Raw genomic sequence first — 21858 nt, 5'->3', positions numbered from 1 at the left:
CAATCTCCCCAGCACACACACAGCCAGCACCAAGCTGTGCTTCGGAATTCCTTCCTGGGTCCTGAGGCACTGGCTTACATCCTAGTGTTCGCTGGCCGCCAATTCTTTGACACTGGGCTGGGGAGAACAGTTTGTCTGGTGAGCAGTCGCCCGCCACGGAGCAGCTAATTCTTCCGACTCGGTTTCGGGTCGTTGACTAAAACGCCAGGGTTAAGCCTGCTCGCACACACAGCGATACCTATCTGGATATCGCCCATGTTCTATTGCGCTCAGAGGTACAAGACAAACTGGAATAGAAGAAGAGCCCTCTTTCGATCAACGCCGGACAGCAAGGAGTGGACACTCTGCTGTATCATCTGGACGACGTTGCATCTTGTCCTAGTCCTCCCGTGTTGCAGCGCTCGGCTTTGCAACGCCCCTCAAGAACAAACGGCGATTGGACGGCAGGCCAAGAAGCCAGTCTTGTTCTGATTGCGACCAAAGCCTCATAAATCACGAAACCGTTTTGCGCGGTGCGCGCCAGCCCAACACAGGTTCAGTCAGTGCTCGGGCGGCGCTCGCATCGCGCGTCCATACTATAGACAAAAAATAAAGGAGAACGGTTATCGCAGTCTCACTGACCTCATTCTTGCATATGTGAAATGTCAGATAGGGCAGATCGTTCAGACAGCCACTTTTCACATACACACCGGGAATGTCTCAGAATCTGGCCAAAATCTGGCCGGGCTGAGTCACCGCACATTTGATATCAACGTCTTATCGTGATATACTCAACCCCCTCCCCCACCGCAACGAGAGGTTGCACAGCCGTGCTGTGTTTACTAGAATGAAGCCTTGTTAGGACCAGCAGTTGGGAATGTCAGCTGTTGCCTCATTACACGGGCAAAACCAACGTCTGCTGGCAGCCAACGTGCACTGCGGGCTGCTGCAGTCCAGAGTCATATGGGCATTTGGGCAATGGAAGGATGGAAACCTAAGCGGGTGGAAGGGTGGATGGATGGTTACGTGCCGGGCTGGACGGCGCGCATACAGACAACCACACACCCCTCCCCTCCTTATCATGGACCTCTGAATCCCGTCATGCAGCACAGTGGGCTCTGTGCAACAGATACCAGACTCAACAACCGCACAGGCACGGGCGGGCGGCCGGCACCGTGAGTCGGTTACTGGGGATTTGGACAATTTGGGCATATGAATTCCATATGTACGACCAAGGGTTGCCCAACACTGTTCCAACAAACCAGGACAATGTCGATCGCGAAATGCCCCATGGGGGAAGGAAGGTGCCGGCCCTCCTCGCTTTCTCCATATGGCTGGGAGGGCCTGTCTGGTACATGCCGTGAACTTGGATTCCCGGTGAATCCAGCAAGCAACTCAGCGACAGGCACAGCGTTGTTCACACCGGATATTGGCGATGAATTGACTATCTGAAAGTTTGCGACATGGGCGCTCAGCCGTTTGCTTGCTTGCTGAGAGGCGCTTATCTCGCAGCGGCTGTCAGAAACATCTCCAAACCGGTGGCCGGTCAGTATTTATGCGGATGAGCGATGTGATGCATCTCGGGGCCCGGAGAAGGACGGACGTCTGGATGTCTGGATGTAGGTACATGCTACACAATCCGTGGGCGGTCCATGCCCGGTGGACGATGTTATGTGTGCTTGTCGGTCGGTAGATATCTCGACCAAGAATCCATGCGGCGTGTGCAGAGATAGTATGGGCGGCCCTGATGGCTCGGTCGAATGGGAAGTGTTCCGGCTGACGGGCGTTTAGATCGATGGGATCCATGTCTCTACTCATTCTCTTGTTCGACGCCTTAAGGCTTCTTCTGGCCTGCTGCTGATCAGGCTTGGCCTGGTTTCGGATGTCGTGGCGCTGTTCTGGTTGCCTGCCTTATCGGCAGCTGTCCGTGCAGTCTGCCAAGATCAAAAATACCGGCTCGTCGGGCCTGCCGCATCTGGAACAGACGGGACGAGATCAGAGACAGGAAGCTGGCTGTTGTGGGCGCCGAAGCACGCTGCCGTCGTTGTGGCCTTACAGTTTAGGCCATGAACCCTTATCTTGGACCCCCACAGGGGCCCCAGCTGGGGAACCCTGTGAGATTGGCAGATTGCCCATGTGGCATGCCTTGGCTTTCCTCCCCACTCACATCCTTGCATGAATCCTTACCGCGGCCCCTCCAGCGGTCGCCCCGTGCCACTCAGCCAGAAAGCGGCCGATAAGTCGTCGTGCTGTGTTGGAAAGCAAGCCCGTTGGATGGAGAACGAGAGGACAATTTCTGACGATATGCTACCTGGAGTGAGCTGATGCCAGGCAGACGGGCAGACGACGAGTTGGAGATGTTGCAGCGCAGAAAAAAGTGGGCGATGGCACCAAAAGGCGCAGTAGACAGAGCTGCCCCAGCAACAAAGGGCAAGCTCCAAAAAATCTTGACTCCATAACCCACCCACCCGCAAACGTCTCCCACGTTCCACCCGCGCTTGCGAAAAAAAAGCTTTCATCCTTGCGTCCACCTGTCCCCATCAGGTACCCATCGGTTCGTAATGGATAACACACGGCATCCACCATTCCCGCACAACAAATCCAGCACGAACTGGTCACCCCAGCATCGCTTGGCCGCCGCTTGCCGGCTCTCAGCAGAGCAGCTTCATGCTCCGCGCCATGGCCAGGCCCTTCTCAGCAGCCAGCACTGCTTGAGCGCACAAGAATCACCACGCCCGCGGGACGGCTTGTTAGGCGATTTGGCGCGGCCCGGGCTTGCAGACGACATGGTAATTGTCACGTCACTTGTCGCAATCGCTGCAGCAACGGGGGGGTGGCAATTTTGTGAGTTTTCGTTTCTGATTCTGATGATGTGAAAAGTACTGTGTTGATCCATATGGATTAAGTAGTGTAGCTAAGTGGAGGGGCGCCCGTAGTGCCACATAGGATAGAACCTCCCCACACGGCTACCCGACCCTCGGACTGGGCCGTACCTCATTAATGCAGAGGACCCGCCCAGAGCAGCTCCTAACGGGCTGGCACTTTCTGGAACCCGAAAAGCAGAAAGGGCCGACAGATATTGACAGAGGCAGGCTGGGTAGCGCCCCCAGCAGCTGGAGACACAGCATACGTAGCGAGTGAAGAGGAGCACAGCAATTTATCTCGCTCGGCCTGGGAAGTCCGCAGCAGATGGGCAGGCACTATCTCTGCCTGTCTTCCCCACACCACGGGCTTCCATCCTCACCCTCACCCTTTTTCCAGATTCCATCTTCTTCAACGTGCTTGTTCGACAGCAAATCGAAGGCACTCGCCTCTCTCCGTCTGGCCTCTGATCCACGATCCAGCTCTTTGATCCTTCCACTTCAGGTTCCATTCCCCATCGCCAGACTCACCGTCTTTCTCATCCCGGACCCCATCTGAAGAACTGACACATCCACACTCATACTCACACTCCACTCTTCCTATCTCAGACATCTGTCTTGGCTTTATCTGCCGCTCTCCCCGGTCCCATCTAGTCTCCCGCTCAGCTCCCTTGCTCACCGACCTATAACGCGGGCGCTTTTTCTTATTACCCAGCAGGCACCACCATCTCGGTTTTTTTTTTATCTCTCGTCGCAGACTCGACATCTTGCGCTCTCTCACGACCTACACTGCCTAACCGCCTACAGCACCGCAAAACGGTGTCGTGCCTAAACATCAAAGACCCTCGACGTCTTTTTGTTACCCCCCCCCGGGCTGGCCGTTATCAGGGCGGCTTAGATGCGCACGTTCTGAGATCAACCGGGTACTCAGGCTCGGCTCCCTTGCAACGTGCCGTACTCGTACAGTACTCCGTACCTTACAAACTTTACTTCCCTTATCTCCACTGCGACGGCACACCAACCTACCCTACGGGCCCGGCGTCAAGCTGCATCGGGTATCAGAGATAACTGCCCCAACGTGCCGCCAGCCTTGACAAACGCTGCCCCAGAATTTGACCGAGGGTTCCCCGTCTCCCCAGACCAACCCCGCGTCTCGTTGTGTTTGCTGGTCTTGTCGTCCCTCCCAGGCTATCCCCGTTTATCAGTCGTCTGGTCCATTGGTCCCTGTTCCCCGGGGCCGGCTGCCTTGCTTTCCGCTGCGATCGAATCGAACCGCATATCTGGCATACAAGAGAAGCCCCCAGGTACATATCTCCGCCTGATAACGGGGCGCACTGTCGCCCTGTTCTCCCCCTTCCCCCTCCCGGCCACACACATGCTCACACGCACACAAGCTACAGAACCCAGCGACTCTCCGTGACACGACATATATGCTGGCACGGAGCCACCACAGTGGACCCCTGAACAGCCGGCATCATATCTGAGAAGCAAACTACCGCTGTCCCGAAGCAGCAGGGCTCACTCGCGCGTTCACACGCTCCTACGCTGCCAAATCGTCGACCCAGGTGTTTGTCTCGCTGCGCCCAGGAACTGTGTGACGCTCGTCGACAACAGGGACTATCGCTGCCCCATGGATATAACCCGGCCAACGCTCCGTAACATTGCCATGTTTGATTTCCGATAGTCCCTCCTCGTCTTCACGTCACTTCAACTCCCTCTTTTACTCACCTGCCTTGAATACCAGCATCATCACTTGCCTTTATCTCCTATCTTTGGCTTGTTAACCACCTTCGACACCACAATTCTTGCTGGATTTGCCAGTGGTCTCATCCCAGTGTGATCATTTAACCCGGTACCTCCCTTGGAATCATATTGACCAATCATCGATCCCCTTACACGACGGTTCCATTTCACTTCCGGTCATGACAGACCAGCGTTCAGCCTCGCCCTCTCCGTTACAGATGGCAGCCAAGAATCGGGAGGGCGAGGCAAGGTTGCCCAAGGGCCATTGTCGGTACATCCTGCTCCTTCCTGAGATTAAGGGTCAGCGGTGTGCTTGCGTGGCCTTCTCTCTCAACAAGGAGATCCCAAGTGCCACCTGTGATTGTGGCCACCTTGCATGCTACCATACTAACGATCCCGAACCATCAACAGACCAGAGGCAAGAGCTCGAAGCTTTAAAGCAGAAGGTATATCAGCTTGAGGCTGCTCTCTCCAGAGGACATGATGACGTGGTGGACAGGTTTGCGAGCCGATTTGCCGAAGTGGAGGATCATGTGGAAAGGCACAAGGAAGAGGTTGGAGAATCGGTCAAGAATGTGTACCGGAATGTTTGTCTCAACTGGGACACTATCCAGCAGACGAACCGCAGGCTCCAACAGCAGGAAGAGCAAATACGTGAGATGCAGAGCAAGCTTAAGCAACACGCCGAGCAGATTGACGAACTCCACGCCAGCCAACTCGAGCTCAGGGACGCCGACATTAGCCTGGAAGAGCGCATCGAAAACTTGACAGAGTTGATGGAAGAGCAAGAAGAAATGCGCCAATCCTCGTCTCGTCCATCCCGAAGAAGGTCAACATCTGATGCCTCCCACCCAAACGTCCCACTGACCCCTTTAGGGCAAGGGGCCGCCCCGTCGTCAGACTCGTCCCAACGCCCGTCCCGATCGCCAGCGGGCGGCCCCGTCAATCCCAGCCCCAGCAGGTCAGGACATGGCGAAGGAACCGGGCGAGAAGGCAGCCGCCCTCCAATGACGTCTCTGACAACGATGGTGACGAGACCTATCCGCCTCATTCCCCCGCTTTCAGCCCGCTCCACCGAAGCCTGGACAGTTCACATCTCGCTGCTACCGCACGCCTCCCTCCCGATGCCCTTCGAGCGCAACACCAATGCCTACCAACGCTGCCTGTCCCGCGGCCTGCACCAGATGGTGGCGGTCCAGGGCCGCGACTGGCCTGCGTTCAAAACGGCCGTCGAGAAGGCGTTTGGCCGCTTCCTCCGCGGCCGCGAGTGGATGCCCCTTCAAGCCAAGCTCTGCGATGCCGAAACTCTCCAGGGTCTCCCGATGCTTCGCCAGCTCGATCCCCGCTTGATTGATTTCGAACGCGGCTATGACCACGCCTTCCTTCGCCGACACTGCGCGGTGTGCGACTCGAACGGCATGATTGATTCTCTTTATATCGCCATGCGGTATCATACTATCAGCTGGCATACGTTGCGCCATTCACCCGTTTACCTCGACGGCCTTGAAGGTTGCTGGAAGTACGACCACTTGCTAGACAGCGGTGATCCGTTCCCCGACAGTGACGACGCTATCGATGATCAGGCGCGGCCTGCCGCCGGTGATATCACCACCGTGCTGCCAAACGTAAGGTCTCAAGTTACAGCTACCGGAGTGAAGCGTCCGCTCTCCGAGATGAGCAGGTCGGCAAGCTTTGGTTCGGCGACAGCAGTACAGCCAGGTCCTATGGTTGTCGGATCGTCACCATCATCATCATCATCATCATCGGCCACAGCTGTTCCGGAGCTTCATGAAGACCAACCCAGGGCAGCCAAACGCATGTGTCCGGCCGTACCTATTCCTGTCACCGTGCCGGTACCGGTGTCTGTCTCTAGTGCAGCAAGTCCAATCGTTGAGGTGAGAAGGCGGGATATCAAAACTGCATGATTGAGCCGTGATCTTGTTTGTTTCACCCCGCCTCATGTTCCGAAACGGGATGGGAACCTTGGTCACGTCGAGGTTAGACAAGCAATCGATTCTTTAGCCTGGCTAGCACTATGGTTAGACGGTGTGAATGGATATCTACCCTAGACTTGAGATGAAAGCGTAACTGGATAGGATGTACTAAGATGTCAGAAAGACATATCAGAGGGAGGAAGCGCACATACACATGCACACATACTGTTGCCATTTTTATAGATCGGGCTGGATGGAGTTGGCGGGTTAGGTACAGGTTATACACGGTGTCCGTCCCTTGCTGAGGTATCTTAGTTCTTTGGCACACATACGAGGAGGATTCGGTCGTAGGAGGGACTCTGATTTGTTCTTAGTAGTGCAATATCTTTAGGAACTTAGAAAGGGATGGTACTTGGGATGGATGGTTTGGGTGGCGTTCTATGGGGGTTTCTTTGCTATTTCTTGCTTCCCTCACTCTCCAGATCTCTCTCGTAGGAGGATTGAAACTTTGAGGGAAGGTAGCTGACTCTCTTCCCCATGATTTATCCGCATGATCATGGACTGCCTGCTGCGGCTGTTTGTCCTTGGTTGTGAAACATTCCTCTCCATCTCAGTCTGTATTACCTCCTGATGGTAGCTCCATTCGTTCATATATATGAGTGCTTATATTGTCTTTTCTTGGTAATAACACTGACACCTGATGTCACTATCGTCTTTCATATCTCATGTAACTCGATCTGCCCTCAAATCAACGATGTTTCCGAAAGATTTTTGTTTCAGAACACGGTCTTCATTATCTCTAGATGTGTCCAAGAAGGGCCCGTTCTCAGGACATAAGCCGGGAGTCACGCAGAACGTGGGCCGTCTCCCCTAACAGCACCAGAGATATGGATGCATCGAGACAGACTTGAAATTTTTTATGGAGAAACTAGTCGACAAGAAGGTCCATAAAATCATTCGGGCACCTTCTCGTATGCTTGTGGAGGATAGATACGTGGGCAAGAGCGGTGGTTGATATGAATCGCTCTAAGCAAGTAACCCCAGGCGGCAGTTGGTCAGAACTCTCATCCTGGCTCAGCAGTGGTAGCAAGGGGTTCAGCTCCCGAGAGCTTCAGAGAGACAATCATACCTATTTTGGCCGTCGCAAGTCCTTTTTAGTGGGCCTTTCCATTGTTGCAATGGTGGTGCCAATTTTGAGATGTCTCAGCATAGTAATTCAGGCTCAGGCTTTGTAAATTGAATCAGTGAAACCCACTGAACTTAATCAGAGCTGAGAGAGGTTAACAACTGAGGTTGTTGTCTCCACAGGGAGCCGGACCCCGCAGAGCAAGAGCCCAGTACATCTGTACACAGTGCAATAGCGCATAGTTGGATCTGGAGCACGGGCCAGTTTGAAACGGTTGCAGCGGGGCTAGCCGCGCGACCTTGGCTGGAAGTTCGACTTCGTGCGAAAAGCGTGCCGGCGCCTCAACGCCTCACCGACCATCGTCGCCGCAGACCTGTGCCTCTCTCTGTGTGCATGACAGCCAAGGCTTGTGTGCACCACGGAGCAGTTAATCTCACCCAACAGCATATTGCCTCTGCCAACCAGCCGCATCCATTGTGGTTGTTCTCTTTCAACCAATCGACCAACCTGTCGATCTGCTCCAACTTTCATCCAAAGCACTTTGACTCCCACATCTTTTTTGCCGACCTTTGATTTCCAAGCTCTCTACAGCTGCGACCTAAACCGAGAATCACATCACCAACACAAGCTTCCTTCAGCTTCTTCTTTTCTCACACGGCGGCAGTGAAATACTCACGTTGCGCCCTCTACAACCATGGATCTCGACATTGAAATGGACGTCGATGACGTCCAGGACATGTCGGTCCCCACAGTTCCTGAAGGATACACAAATGATATAATCACCGGGGAGGAACAGGTTCGATTCGGCGACACCGCCCCGTGACTTTCTATCCTCCGTCCCCCCGTCCAAAGCGCTGACCAGTCCTTCACCTACCTAGGAACCTGGTGAGGTGGACGAGCCCAACAACAACCAAGCGAATGGCAGCGCAGCTGCCGACACCGAAGTCGTCCCATACAAGGTTCATATCCATGGTTTAGACACCTTCAACCCTGACGACGTCAAGAACTACCTTGCCGAGCACTACAGCACCTCTCAGCTTAATCGGGTAGAGTGGATCGATGACAGCTCGGCCAACTACATATTCAAGTCTGAAGCGATCGCGCAAGAGGCGCTGGTTGCACTCGCCGCGGTAGAGATCGCCGATGCGACGCAGCTTCCGCCACTTGAGGAAATCCCCGCCAAACCATTCTCACAGAAGCCCGAATGTCCTCTCCGAATCCGCTTCGCAGTCACATCCGACAAGAAGGCTCCCAATGCAGCTGTGCGCAGTCGGTTTTACCTCCTTCACCCTGAATACGACCCTGAAGAACGGCGCAGGCGTGGAGAGTGGAGGGACAGAGATAGGGAACGATATCGCGACCGTCGCGATGGCCGCGATCGGCGAGACAGGCGGAGGGATCGGAGGAGCAAAGAGCGTGAAGACGAAGAGTTGGAGACCTACGAAGCCAGCATGTACGACGATGATGCGTCCGCATTGGCAAAGAGGGCGTCATCGCGCAGGCTCTCACATGCCAGAAGGCGTTCGCGATCTCGGGGCTCTAGCACAGGTCGGGACTCATCGCACTCTCGACGGAACCGTGAGAAGGAACTGTTCCCAGACAGATTTGGCGGTAGTGGGCGCCTTCGCGACCGGTCAGCCTCGCCGCCGAGAGAGAGAGACCGTGATCGCGATGCAACGATGGATCTGGATCAGGATGAAGATGCGCGGACAGCGGCCTCCCTGCGCAATAGGGAGAAAAGCCGTGCGATAAAGGAGCGGTTATTACGGGAGAGCCGAGATAACGGCGTCAAGGAGCTGTTCCCAGAGAAGTTGCAAAAGGGGACGAAGGAGCTCTTCCCTGAAAAGCTTGGCAGTGTAGGCGGCAAGGCGGCGATGGACCAAGTCACCGAGACGACTAAGGTCACAAGCGGTATGTCAAAACTGTCACCCACGGTGGCGGCCCTTACAATATTTAACTTGCACCCTACTCCTAAGAAATGATGCTCCTCGCTGCATCAAGGCTGCAGTGAGGGTTGATCAATACGCCCCTCCCGACACCCGCTGTGGCAAGGTTCGCAGCGTGTTTCTCCATTCACAGTTCCCATTTCAGCAACCACTATTGATTCTGCAGTTGACTATCTCGTTCAGTCATTATCATCAACCAACCAGAGTTATCCCCAGCAAGTTTATATGAGCATACGCTGTTAACGCTTTTTGCAGCAAAACTCGCAGATAGGATCACAGCACCACCTAGCAGCAGCAGTGATAACGGCAGTACCGAACTCCATATACGCGGCATGGCGAGTAAGCAGGCTCCTGACAAAGGCTTCCGTATCAAGGGAGCTAGTGGGACAACTGTCAAAGAGTTGTTCCCAGAAAAAATTGGGAATAATGCTGGCAAGGAGCTTTTCGCCGAGAAGCTGGAAGGAAGGAACAAAAAGAGACAGAAGGCCGAAGATTTGTTTTATTGATCTTTGGCTAGCATGTAACAAGTTTTCTTAGGAAACGTGTTAGGATGGGTCAAACTTAATCAAGAAGTTTCGGCGTTAATCATGGCCAGTGAGAGCGATAGTGTTTCTTGGGCAACGTTAGCTTGCTGACTTATTCCTCATCAGACCTATACATATAGCTACATGACCCAGTATCGGATGGGCGATGTTTCCCTGGAACTAAACTTCCTACCGACTATCCCAAAAGGGTTCAGAGTCTTCGTAAGGTCAACCAGGGCAGGCCAAGTAGGTAAGAAGGAACTATGGGGTCTCTTCCATTTGTACAATTTGATAATTACAAATGGTGTTGCTGCATATATTGAGTCAAAAGAGGCCTACGGCTTCTAACCCTCTATGTCTCTATTGTTGCATATTCATCGGCCACAACCAAGATCTATGAAATGTCAGCATTCACATGACATTGGCTGGCTGGACTTTATTTCTGTTGATGAGAAGGCGCAATGCAGTGCAACCGACCAGCACAGAAGCCAGCCAACCGTTCTTTCCGTCTTGAAACCTGTAAGAGCACTTCTGACCTGTAATCCTTCCGCGCGTGCCTGCCGTTGAGCTTTCGTTCGATTTCCAACTCAGATTTGAAGTTAATTACGCTTCATCTTCTTCCATTACTCCTCAGTTAAGTTGCGACCTTTACAGCTTTGCATTTTCGTCGAATCCGAGCACCGACTTTTCAGGAATTTCATCCGATTCTGGGGGACTCTTCGGGGCCTTCATGGAGCCTGCGGTCGATTACATAGACGACGAAACATCGTCCGAACAAGCACACTCTTACAAAGAAGTTCTGATCATATCCTCGAGAATGACTTAGTCAACTGCAATATCTCGAGTAAACAAGTTTGAGCCTATCGACTTCGAGCTGCCATAACAACTCAAGGGATCGCAATTATGACCGACAGCAACAGTGCCTCGAGTGGATCAAGTTGGTTTCGACCCTTCTCTCGTGCTCGCAACAATGTGCCGGCAGCTAGTCAACCGAATAGCAGTGATAGTACCGAGTCTCCTCAACTGCAGCGACACCCTTCTCCGGAGCAACCTGTCTGCCATTCCACCAACTTTTCGCCCTCTCCCTCTCCTTCTCCGACAACAACCACGTTCTCGTCTCCTCGCCGACCACCGGTTCCTCCTAGGCCGAAAAGCACCACCAACCTTCACCAGCAGGCTCAGCAGCACGAGCTTCGTCAGTCACCGCCGAGTCGCCTTCACGTCCCTCATCATTCCCGCCCCTCTCTATCCATGTCAGCGACGTTGGGTCGTCGCCCGGCGTCAAGCAACCCCCTGAAGCATGTTTCTAGCTTCCTGAAAATGGAGCTCCATGGGTTGAGAGGGAGCCATAAAGAACGCGGCCGTGAACAAGATGTGCTGGGAGATGACGTCGACCGAGAAAAGGATGACCAGAATCAAGTTGAGGAGGAAGTTCAGGATGAAGTTGCCAAAGATGGAGATGAAGAAAAGGTGAAGAAAAAAGAAAGGGGGAGAAAAGCCGAGCTGCATCCAGCAATGAAGATTCTTGCACCGACGTCCACTACGTTGTCTCCTTTGATGGACTCGAGCAAAGAGGAGAGACGAGACAGTTACGGGAGCAGGTCAGGAAATGACTCAACCACAGGGAGAAATGCCCAGAAGGGGAGAACTCGAGATCCCCTCTCTGAATGGCATAGTCCTAAAGTTTGGGAGATGATGGAGACATTGAAGAGTGTTATGATGACGAAAGATGCCCGGGATGGTTTGCCTGCCAAGTAAGTTAGCTATGTTTCGTCTACAGAAGGCGCACTTAAGACTAATCGATGGTTCAGGTACAGCTCATATGTCTTGACTCTACTGGAAGGCTTTATCTGCCTGACACAGCGTCTCCATGAAGCCACAAACGAGCTCAGCGAGCTCAAAACGTTGCGTGACAAGGAGCTTGAGGAGTTCCGAGACTTGAGTGAGGAGTGGCTCCAACGTGAGAACGATTACAAAGCTGAAATCAAGCGACTTGAGCTTGTGCTGGCCAAGGAGAGCAAGGATGGCGTTGGCTGTGTGGCTGTCTCCAGACACAACAGCATTGTTGACCGTTCTGGTAGTAAGAGATTCCAAGCAAGGGTGAAGAGAGCCAGAAGCCCTCAGCGTGGAGGTACGAGTGGTAGTCGGCACCGAGGATTTGGTCAGGACACACTGACAGCACAACTCACAGATGGAAGGAAAGGCATTATGATGGCCTGGCCAACACAGTCCAGACCTCCTTCGGCTAATGACAAGTCTTATGAGATTTCAGGTGTGCTGTTTCTAATCTAGTATCGATCTCTCGCTACTTACTGACAAGGTCAAGCTACCCTTCCCAGGATCTTGGACTCCCAGAATGACGTCTTGATGAGCCGCTTTATCGAGAGACGTGAGAGAGAAGACAGGCTTCTGAACTCGCACCTTCATCTTGGTCCTGGTACCACGTACAATCCTCCTATTGCGCAGGACCACCGCAGGTCAGACGTTAAACCATTCGAACCCAAAGCTGTTCAGGGTACTGCCATAGATAGAAACACGCTCGCAGAACAACTTGCGACAAACATGAAAGGCTCTGAAAGCAATTCTTCTGGCAAGGACTATGGCTTTGAGATACCACAGCGCACAAAGCCGCAAAGACAGCCAATCTTTACGATATCTACGTCTGATTCAGGAAGCAGCACAGAGTCAGCAATTGAACCCTTGTCATCGAGTAGCGGATCTGCCGTCGAACAGCACCATATCGGCAACCAGGCAAAGGATCCGCCGCAGATAACGATCTTAACATCACCCTCCGTAGATGACACGACAAAGGAGGAACTTCGGGCTGCTATGCAAGAGCCTTTGCCTTTTCAGCCACTTTCTGAGGATATAGCCCTCTCGGACCGAACTACGAGATGCTTCTCATTCCAGGAAGGCGATGATAGGGTCCTTCCTGTTTTATCACCTCAGGCATGGGAATCGGAGATTTACGATCTAGAGAGAATACCCCATCGACGAGGATATTGGGAGTACGATAAAACAAGCACCGTGTTCAATAGAGCTGAGATCGAACAACCCGGGACCGGATTGGGTAATGGAATGACCGGTCACACTGTTGAGAACAGCGATGTGAAGCCCGGAAATGACGTTCTTTTCCCTCTTGGCCCTGATACGGACGCTTCACCGGCGTCTCACTCTGAGTGTCTTTGTTCATCATCAGGGCTTGGCCCCGATCAGCCAGTTTATTTGCAAGGTTCTTTCTACGATAGTTACCTTCACCGTCAGGAATTCCCAGAACAAGCAAGAATGAGCTCACAAGACAGGGCCCTCATGAATGGACATCGTCGGCTTTCGCACTCAGAATCTACAGGGTCTGTTGTCTGGATTGGTGACAGCGTTTCTCAAGAGGAGCAGCAAAAGAAGAGCGATACGATTAAGAAGAATGAGGCTTGAGGTCACCACGGACATCCGCATTAAACAGGATATTCTTGAAGAGGGTTGAGGAATTTAGAATGGTTCTTGGACAGCAATTTGGGCGCCGTCCTCTCTTAGTGTTCGATACACTACCTTACTATCAGCAATAGCTGGTTTTCTCGGTCTTAGAACTTATCTTTGACCGAGATGAGACATACATAGCAACAGCCCAACTTCAGTATTGTACTGAACGTCTGTGGTTTAGCTAATCTGTAATAAGTAGACAACGCGTGCATATCCTGCCTTGTTACAGGCCCTGGGTTTCCCCTACTCCGTTGAGATCATCACAACTTTTGTGACCTGTTTTCTGATGGCTTTGAAGTTCTCACCTCGTCAATGGAATGATTCGTCTAAGAGCCAATATGTATGCTCCTTAGAAATCCCTTCTGACTTGCCAAAACTGCTACCTTCTCATCACTGCACACTATCATCTATAGTTGCTTCAATGCAGTAGGTAGTTGGCATGATGAGTTGTTCATTGCACGCTCAATGCTTCTCCACCTTTATCATCCCACATTATTACATTGTAATGCTGTCACCAGGATCACGTGCCGAGATTGCAAGGTGTATCATCTTTTCCGTCATCAATCCTACTTGGTTGCAACTGCCGTGAGATCTTCGCCTTGGGGCATCCTTGTCCTGGTGGCGAGTCCAAAACACGAGTAAAAAACGGGGATCCCCACACAACACCTGCGGATTTATTTCCTGCGAACTGGCAAAGAACCTCGAAGATCGTCGTGGCAAAGAGGGCAACGAACGAACAAGGACCAGCTGTCGAACTGTCTCCCCGCTCTTCCGCGTCACGCCATTTGCTTTACGGCTTGGTTGATCAGATTGGTGTCATGGATCCCTTTCTTCCTGACCCTGATGCTGCAGGACTGGACTGGAGGCTTTGGATGACCCCAGCCGTTTGGCGGAATCTCGGCCAGGAAGTGGATAGCTGGACCGGAGATGGAATGGAGATGATTTTGTGGAGGCATGGAGGAGAAGGAGAAGCGCCGGCGGCGGCGGTGTCCTACGGGCCGAGGTTCGTTCTGATGTGCTGGAGACGGTGTCTTAGGTAACACCTTGGCCTGGATGAATCGAGTTGGAGACTTTTAGAATTCAATGGTTATCAATGAGAGCAAGAGAAATTGACCCGAGCCGAGTTGTCTGTGGACATTGAATCGAGTTGGGAGATAAGCAAACAAAACGAAAGGGGAAACAACCTCCACAATAGGACCGCCGTTGTAGGTCCGAGGCCGGTATAATCCGCATGTGGTGTTGGCTGTGGGATGCGTGAAGAAATTTGAGCGTCTGCAGTTCAGCTCAATTCATTGCAACATAGAAAGATAGTTGACAAAGAAAAGTATCGCCATCGTCATCGCCGTCAAAACTACCCCGACATCTGGCGTTACATCCAGATCTTACTCCGAGTTCAACTTGTCACTCCTAAAAAGGCAGGTGGTTATGAGGTGCCTGCCCAGCGTGCTTCTTTGCGGGCGGTCTTGGTTGCGTTTTGCCCTCTCCCCCTTTTCCGAGCGGCGGGAGGCGAGCGGGAAGACGCGCAGGGGACAGAACACCGCTGGCAGGGCGGGCAGGTCAAGGTAAGGAAGGATCTGGTAGGCCCGATACGCGAAAAGCCGTTTGGGGCCCAGATCGTCGGGAGACTGATCTGTCCGCACGCTGTGATTGGCTGGTTCGGGCTGTTTAGAGGGCTGGTGGAACTGGGACTTACCAACGACCGACTGGTCAGCCGGCAATGCTGCCGTGTGGTGGTGATGGTGGTGGTGGTGGGCTGCTGCTGGAAGGATTCACTTTCCTCTCTCTTTTGTGGCTTGTAATTTGCGTCTTATTCGCAATTCTACTGTATCTTATTTTCCGGGTTTTAATCAGCAATGAATCGAGATTTAAGGTTGGCAACAAGGGTATAAACATGACGATATTTGAGGATTACTTTGAGTCCCTCCCATTTTTGTGGGCTTCTTGGCGGGTTCCACAAGTCTTGGAGAGACCGGAGCATAGGTCTCGAAACCATCTCTCCAATATCCCATCCACAATCTAGCCAATCTGCACTCACAACATTGGCCGATTTGAATAGAGAAATCCAGCAAAGATCGTGTGTGGGGGTTTCGAATCAAAACATCAGCGGAAGCGGCAGCGGCAGCCAAGGCCAACAACAACAAATTGCTTGCTCCGCAACACCCCCCACGTCCTGTGGCCCCTTTCAATCATCTCCCGGACGAGCGGCTGTTCACTTGTTCCTGGCAGAGGTCACCGTCATGGCTTACCACAGCATTTTCTCAATTCATGTATGTAATGAGTACCGAGCTCATACTCCCTCGCGAGGTACACCCTCTCACCACACGCGGATCGGCCCTTTTCTTTTTCTCTCTCGACTCCTGTTGGTTCCATCGCTGGAAAAAGCTCTAGCCGAGCACAGCTGGGCGATATGAGCCCGCTGAACCGGGCTCTCCGAGAGAACAAGTTACAAAGGGACCAGTGGCGGTTTTCGTTCTTGACCTCTCGGTTTCCGGTCCATAAGAAGAAAAACTGCCTGCTCATTGCTTCAAACGGTTAATGCAAAGAAGACGGGGAGGCTTTTCCACAGAACAAGCTTGCGTTGGTTTGATGCGGCTTGTGCGCAGGCGCCCCGCACCGAGGATGCAGGAGAAGGGGAGGAGGAAGAGAGAAAAAAAAGTTCATCCCAGGTCTTTTTTTCGCCACCGTTGGCGCCAAACCAGACACAGTTGTGCCGTGTGGCAGCCGGAAGCCGGTCCTAGTCGGTGTTTCCCACCGGTTTTCTTGCTCCTTCCCTGCCCTGATCTACCCCCCTGTGGTGCTGAAAAGGGGAGCAGGCTCGTGGTCACCAGCGATGAAAGCGGAAACTCTGTGGGGATGCACACAGATGCAGACATGCATCGACAGGGCGTTTTCCTTTCCAGGGAAGCCCATGTTCGGCCGCGCTATCGGCGCGCTATTGACCGAGCGAAAACGGGCAGCCTGGAAAAATGAGTGATCCATGTGTGGAAAGATGAGCCGGCCAAGAAGTTAAACGATGAGAAACGGGGGACGGTTGAGGAGGACGACCAACGTCGACCTGCGCGCACATGGCGACGAGGATGTGATGGGTTGACCGTTGTTCCAACGTGTTTTTTTGCGTCACGCACTTTCGTATTTTGAGCCAACCATATGTTGCTGGCCGGTCAAACATTCTCGTCACACACAACCCTCGCTTGCTCTTGAGCGGTATGAGGATCGCCATAAATAGGCATGTATCCGGGCGTTTTGTTCATCAACGGCTATGTTTGCCCGTTGCACACGCTGTATAGTATGCTTCCTGCCTACGCCCTAGGTAGAACTGCCTGGCTACAGTGTCCTGCCGCCGACTGTGTCGTTTGCTCTGCACCAGGCGCTGACCTTGACTTCGAAGATAAGCTGCTGACTCGGAGGAGCTCGGCTTCACTGAGAGCATTGGGGCAAGAATAGCCCGTGGCCGATGATGCCTCCGGCGGCTTAAAGCGGTTCAGTTTGCCAGACTTAAACTCCAGATAAGCTCCAACGTCGTTCCTGGGCTTTAGAGGAGGACCCCCAACTCTACACGGCGGTGGTGTTCGATGTGCCGTCGCCGTTGATTTGACAAAGGCCGAGACTCAGTTGTGCTCTTGTCAAGGCACCCCCATCTGGTCAAAGGCCCGTCAGAGTGGAATCGCGAAAGATCACTCTCTTCACAACAACAGGCATCCATTAGCCAGGGCACGTGAATCCTTATCTCTCCGCTTTCGGCGTCTGCTTGTTTCACCGTTGGAGTCTTGCAAAAAAAAAAAAAAGAATGCGATCGGCAAACCCTGGCGCTATGTAGGGAAAACGCCGGTATCGTTTCCCCCTTGCCTCAAACTCACACTCCTCTACCTCTGTTGATTGCTGGATTTGGTTGCCTTCTTTGCTGCATTTGGTTGCCTTCTTTGCTGCCTGCGGGGAGCTGCAGGACAATGGTCTCGCGGCGCCCGGATTCTACGGGCAGTATTCCCTCTTGCCCCGCAACCGTTGTCTCCAGTCCGGAAGCCTGGGCGTCAGTTCCTAGGGACATATGTAGGCACTCCTGCACTGTACATGTAGAGGCCTGGTGACCTGCAATTCATGGAATGTCGCAGTTTCCTCACATGAAGAAAAGGAATGAGAGTGAAGTTGGAGGTAATCATCAACGGTACACTACATGCCCGAAGTGGACCAATGTCGTGTAATCCCCGGGGGCGACCTGTCTTAAGTTGTTTTGTAGCACGAGAGTCTTTGGACGTACGACATCAACTACGCTCTTGTTACCCAGAAGCCAAAGCGTTCCCCTGAGGCTGTCATCAGGGAAAGAATTGTGCTAGAAAGCCAGCTATCAATTTGTCCTGATCGGCATACATAGGTCCTGTACCTGAAACCTTTTATCAGCCGTCGGCCATATAAGCTCGAACGCTACGGATTGGTTTTCCAGATGATCCGTACACCGTAGCAGAAATAACTGATTATCTAGGCATCTTTCTCAGTCCTTTATCTCCGGTCCACCAGACCTCGGTAAGTAGCGATCCAGGCCATGACAGATGTTTTTGAATCATGAAAACTCCACCATGGGTGTTGTGTCGTCTATCAGGGCGTCAGCTATGGTCATAGCCAAGGGCGTTTTATGAAATGGCTGTTATAGTGAGGTCCAAGCAGTTGCGGGATCTACAACCTAATTGCACAGACACTAAGGTAATTTTCAATACTACGCTACACACTCCTACGCTACACTACACAGCTGCAAGCGTTGCGAGGTCGCCGACTTGTGTTCCTAATGTGAGGGCACTGGGTACCTTTTGGGTGATACAACACCCCGCGTTTCTATGATCTTATACCGGACAGTATAACCCGTGCATCAGCTCGGGACCGTGCCGTCACTTTTTTGATACAGCAACAGCGGAGGCCAAAAACCGTCGGGCGGTGCCGGCAGCAGCCCGTGGGCTTACCAGCATTAAAAGCGGGCTGAACCTGGACAGCAGGCTCGCCAGCAGCGCCGGTTGACGGTCGTCTGGCTAGGATTTGGGGAAGAGAGCATCGCCCTCGAGATTTGCCAGGGCTCTGGAACCCAAAGGACCCGGACGAGCAAAGACGAACCGCGGCTCTGGTGGATTACCCACATCCCAAAACCGCACTGTTTTGGCGCGCGGCCCATCCGTGCTTGTTCCCGGGACCAGGATACAGCTGTCCTGTCTCAGCCGCTTTTGGCGGAGACACGACCGCTTCGCAGCCAGCCACTCACATCCCGCGACAGCGCAAGCCAAAAGAGAAAAAAAGGAAAGAAGGATCCATTCCATTGCCGGGGACCGGGATCGGCCAAGTCTGCATTAGTCTTGGAATTTGCTTTGCTTGCGAGCGAGAAATACCTTCTCCCACCACCCCCCCCCAAAACTGGCCCACACTCACGTCCACGCCCCTCCCTCTTCGGTCCTCTCCATGACTGGCATCGCGATGATCAGCAAGGAGAGATCCGCAAGCCATGTGGGAGAGATGCCGAATCTGCGTTTTCGGATGGTGGGTGGGTTGGGAGCTCGAGCGTCTTCTCGAGGAGAAAGGATGGGAAGGATACCTGAGTATTACGGTCAAGGAAGCAACCAAGGTCGATCAATGTTTGATCCCGCCAGTTTGGCTCTCATGTTGTGGCACAGATGAAATTGCTGTGTAACAAGGCAAAGTTCATGTAAGTAAACAAGAAGCAAGTACGTCTAGCTTCGTTTTACATACAGGAGTGCATTGGTCTAATATCATGTAAGCTTTGATTATCTCAACAATGGCTTTTTTCCAGGAGAAAAGTCGGCCTATGTACATACTGCTTCTAGCTAGCGTTTGTCGGCGTTTAGCCCACCGTTGTGATCTGCAAGATTGCATTAGTGAGGTCCGGAAATCTCGCCTTCGGGCTGGCTCCCCGATGCCGGGGCTGATCAGCCAGTAGCGCTCGGCAAGCAGAGAGAAAATGCAGTGCAGGACAAGACAGAACAGTGAGGTGCGTGGAAAAGTTCCTCGTTGGTCGTTTTGGCGTTGGCTGTTGGAAAAGTCGATCCCATCAACTGTGAAGACTGTCATCCAACGTGGTATGGCTGCCATGTTTGCGCCCCAAGCATGCCTTTCTGGATGCCCACCAATTGCTAGCAGTCCATACAGGAAGTCCTTTTCCATCTTCGTGCAGGATCTTATCCGTAATAACAAAAGAAAATGCCTGACTCTAGGTGATGATGGCTCGACAAGCCTTCTTCCTTCCCGGTGCTCAACTGCTCAAGGCATGGCGTCAGACTACCCCTGTCCAGCCCTTGCTTCTTCCTGCATTGTTCTGTTCGCTGGGCATAAGCAGCTTTGCCGGTTCTTAGGAACTCGACGGTGTCTTTCCAACTCCTTACTTACTGGTTGCTTATTCTGATAACTCACATCGCAAGGGATCATTAGTCTAGATGTTTTACCTGATTTAAAAACTCTGCTTACTGATGCTATTCTATGGCAACATTTGTTCCATGATATACGGAGCCAGTCATGGCCGTAAGCCATTGGGGCTCGCCTGGCACAGGCTTCAAGGATGCTATCTTGGTATTCCCAAAAAAACGTCCAGGAAGAATTGGAGCGCTTTTGACCATCTGGTTCGACACAATTCATGTTTATAGTGACACTTGAGCTTAACATTTTCCTCATCTGTTGAGATTGACTGGTACAATTATCATAGTGTACATTCCAAGTACTCTTTGCTCACAGCCTTCTGCGCTATATTCCCCCTCGACACAAATTACCAGCGGTTGTACTGTGTGTCTGTTTTATGTGGTAGATTACATGATATGAATTAAGTAGAGGATAAGGGGGAAAGGCGCGATATACGTGATCCAGTAATAGTCAAGAAATGGGTATCGCTTGAGAACACATTATCTCCCGACAAACGCCATGCCCCTGTGCAGTGCTTTCAAATGATCCAAACCACCCCCCTATTGTTAGATTAGATGATGACAAAAGAAAAATATAAATATTCGGTGTCGTAGTGGATGCTCTTTATGCGAGCAGTGAGGATACCGGGATAGACTTGTATTCCTCATCCCTGGGCTTAGAGACTGGCCGATGAACATCGGCCGGAGAATTCGGTGCCGTAGGGAGCCAGTGCCTCGAGGGGTAGGCATCAATGCCTTGTTGTTGAGGCTGGTGGTAGTACTGACGAGGCGAGACAGGAGCCTGAGGACTGGCTGACCCCGGTGAGGGCAAAGGAACTATCGAGTTCAAAGGGGGGAGCTTTGATGTGGGAGGAGGAGTCCAATCCCTCCCAGGGAGAACGGCACCCTCTCCCGGAATCATGAGCGGAGGGAAGGATGGAGGGCTGCGCTGCCTTGATTGGTACTGGGGCTGAGGTTGAGGCTGTGACGGAGTCTGGAACAGCTCCCTCTCCGAGGGCAAGGAGATGGGCGAGGGGGAAGGCAGCGGCGTCTCGATCCTGTAACTGCTGATGCTGCTGGAGCTGCTATGAGAGAGGGAGTATGGTGGCGGCAGAGTGATCGAGGTCCGCCTGGGATCCGGGAGAGTCCGGTACGAGACGGGGCCCGAAACAGAGTGATGGCGCTGTTGTTGCTGCTGCTGTTGCTGGCGCTGTTGTTGCTTCATCTGTTCCAGCTGCTGAACCCGGGCCTCGCGTCTCTCCTCCCTCTTCCTACGATTCTGGGCACCATTCCACCAGTTCTTGATGGCATTGTCGCAACGGTTCGTGCCCAGTATCCTTGCAATCTCAGCCCACTTAGGGCCAATCTCACGAACAAGCGCCTCGATCTGCTCGCCCTCCTGCTGGCTGATCGGCGAGTGGTTGAGCCCGGGCTTGAGGTTCTGGTGGAAGCGTTCGCGGCACTGTTTGGGCGTCCTTGTGCCCATGGCATTGGAGATCTTGACCCAGTTGGGATGCTGGTTGCTTTCACCGATGAGGAGCAAAAGACGAGTATCCTCGGCTTGTGACCAAGGGCCGCGCTTGTGGCCGCCAGGATAGGGAGCAGGAGTGGGCGCCATAGTGAACATTGGTCCCGATTGGTCCATAGTCAAATTCATGCTTGAGAGGGAGATGTTGATGTAGGTAGAACGGTGGTCCTCAACTATTGGGGTACCACCACTCTTCGATGTAAGTGGTCAATCTAACTTGGGAGGGAGCTCGGCGAGTCGTGATGTTGGTGAGGTGGTGTAGTGTGTGAGTATGTGTGTGTGAGTGAGAGAGAAAGAGAGAGAGCGTGTGTGTGTGTGTGTGTGTGTGTGTGTGTGTGTGTGTGTGTGTGTGTGTGT

At 52.8% G+C, this 21858-nt stretch overlaps 4 protein-coding genes across 4 annotated transcripts; 3 read left to right on the top strand and 1 right to left on the bottom strand.

Moving 5' to 3' along the window:
* Nucleotides 1-4762: 4762 nt before the first annotated feature.
* CTHT_0066430 (uncharacterized protein) lies at nucleotides 4763-6508 on the top strand (the record flags this gene model as incomplete). Its single annotated transcript, XM_006696877.1, has 1 exon — nucleotides 4763-6508. One exon carries the CDS (start codon nucleotides 4763-4765, stop codon nucleotides 6506-6508), a length of 1746 nt encoding a protein of 581 aa, XP_006696940.1.
* A 1829-nt stretch (nucleotides 6509-8337) lies between these two features.
* CTHT_0066420 (uncharacterized protein) lies at nucleotides 8338-10095 on the top strand (the record flags this gene model as incomplete). The annotated part of the gene is made up of 3 exons (XM_006696876.1): nucleotides 8338-8439; nucleotides 8522-9554; nucleotides 9857-10095. 3 exons carry the CDS (start codon nucleotides 8338-8340, stop codon nucleotides 10093-10095), a joined length of 1374 nt encoding a protein of 457 aa, XP_006696939.1.
* Nucleotides 10096-11016: 921 nt separating this feature from the next.
* CTHT_0066410 (uncharacterized protein) lies at nucleotides 11017-13545 on the top strand (the record flags this gene model as incomplete). Its single annotated transcript, XM_006696875.1, has 4 exons — nucleotides 11017-11867; nucleotides 11925-12244; nucleotides 12305-12385; nucleotides 12440-13545. The coding sequence occupies 4 exons, from the start codon at nucleotides 11017-11019 to the stop codon at nucleotides 13543-13545; spliced, it is 2358 nt and encodes a 785-aa protein (XP_006696938.1).
* Nucleotides 13546-20598: 7053 nt separating this feature from the next.
* On the bottom strand, nucleotides 20599-21591 carry CTHT_0066400 (uncharacterized protein; the record flags this gene model as incomplete). The annotated part of the gene is made up of 1 exon (XM_006696874.1): nucleotides 20599-21591. The coding sequence occupies one exon, from the start codon at nucleotides 21589-21591 to the stop codon at nucleotides 20599-20601; it is 993 nt and encodes a 330-aa protein (XP_006696937.1).
* Nucleotides 21592-21858: the final 267 nt, after the last annotated feature.

Source organism: Thermochaetoides thermophila (assembly GCF_000221225.1).
Source record: "Thermochaetoides thermophila DSM 1495 unplaced genomic scaffold scf7180000011822, whole genome shotgun sequence".
NCBI classification, from domain to species: Eukaryota; Fungi; Ascomycota; class Sordariomycetes; order Sordariales; family Chaetomiaceae; genus Thermochaetoides; species Thermochaetoides thermophila.
The sequence above is the reverse complement of the archived record's forward strand: the minus strand, read 5'-3'. Positions and strand labels throughout refer to the sequence as shown.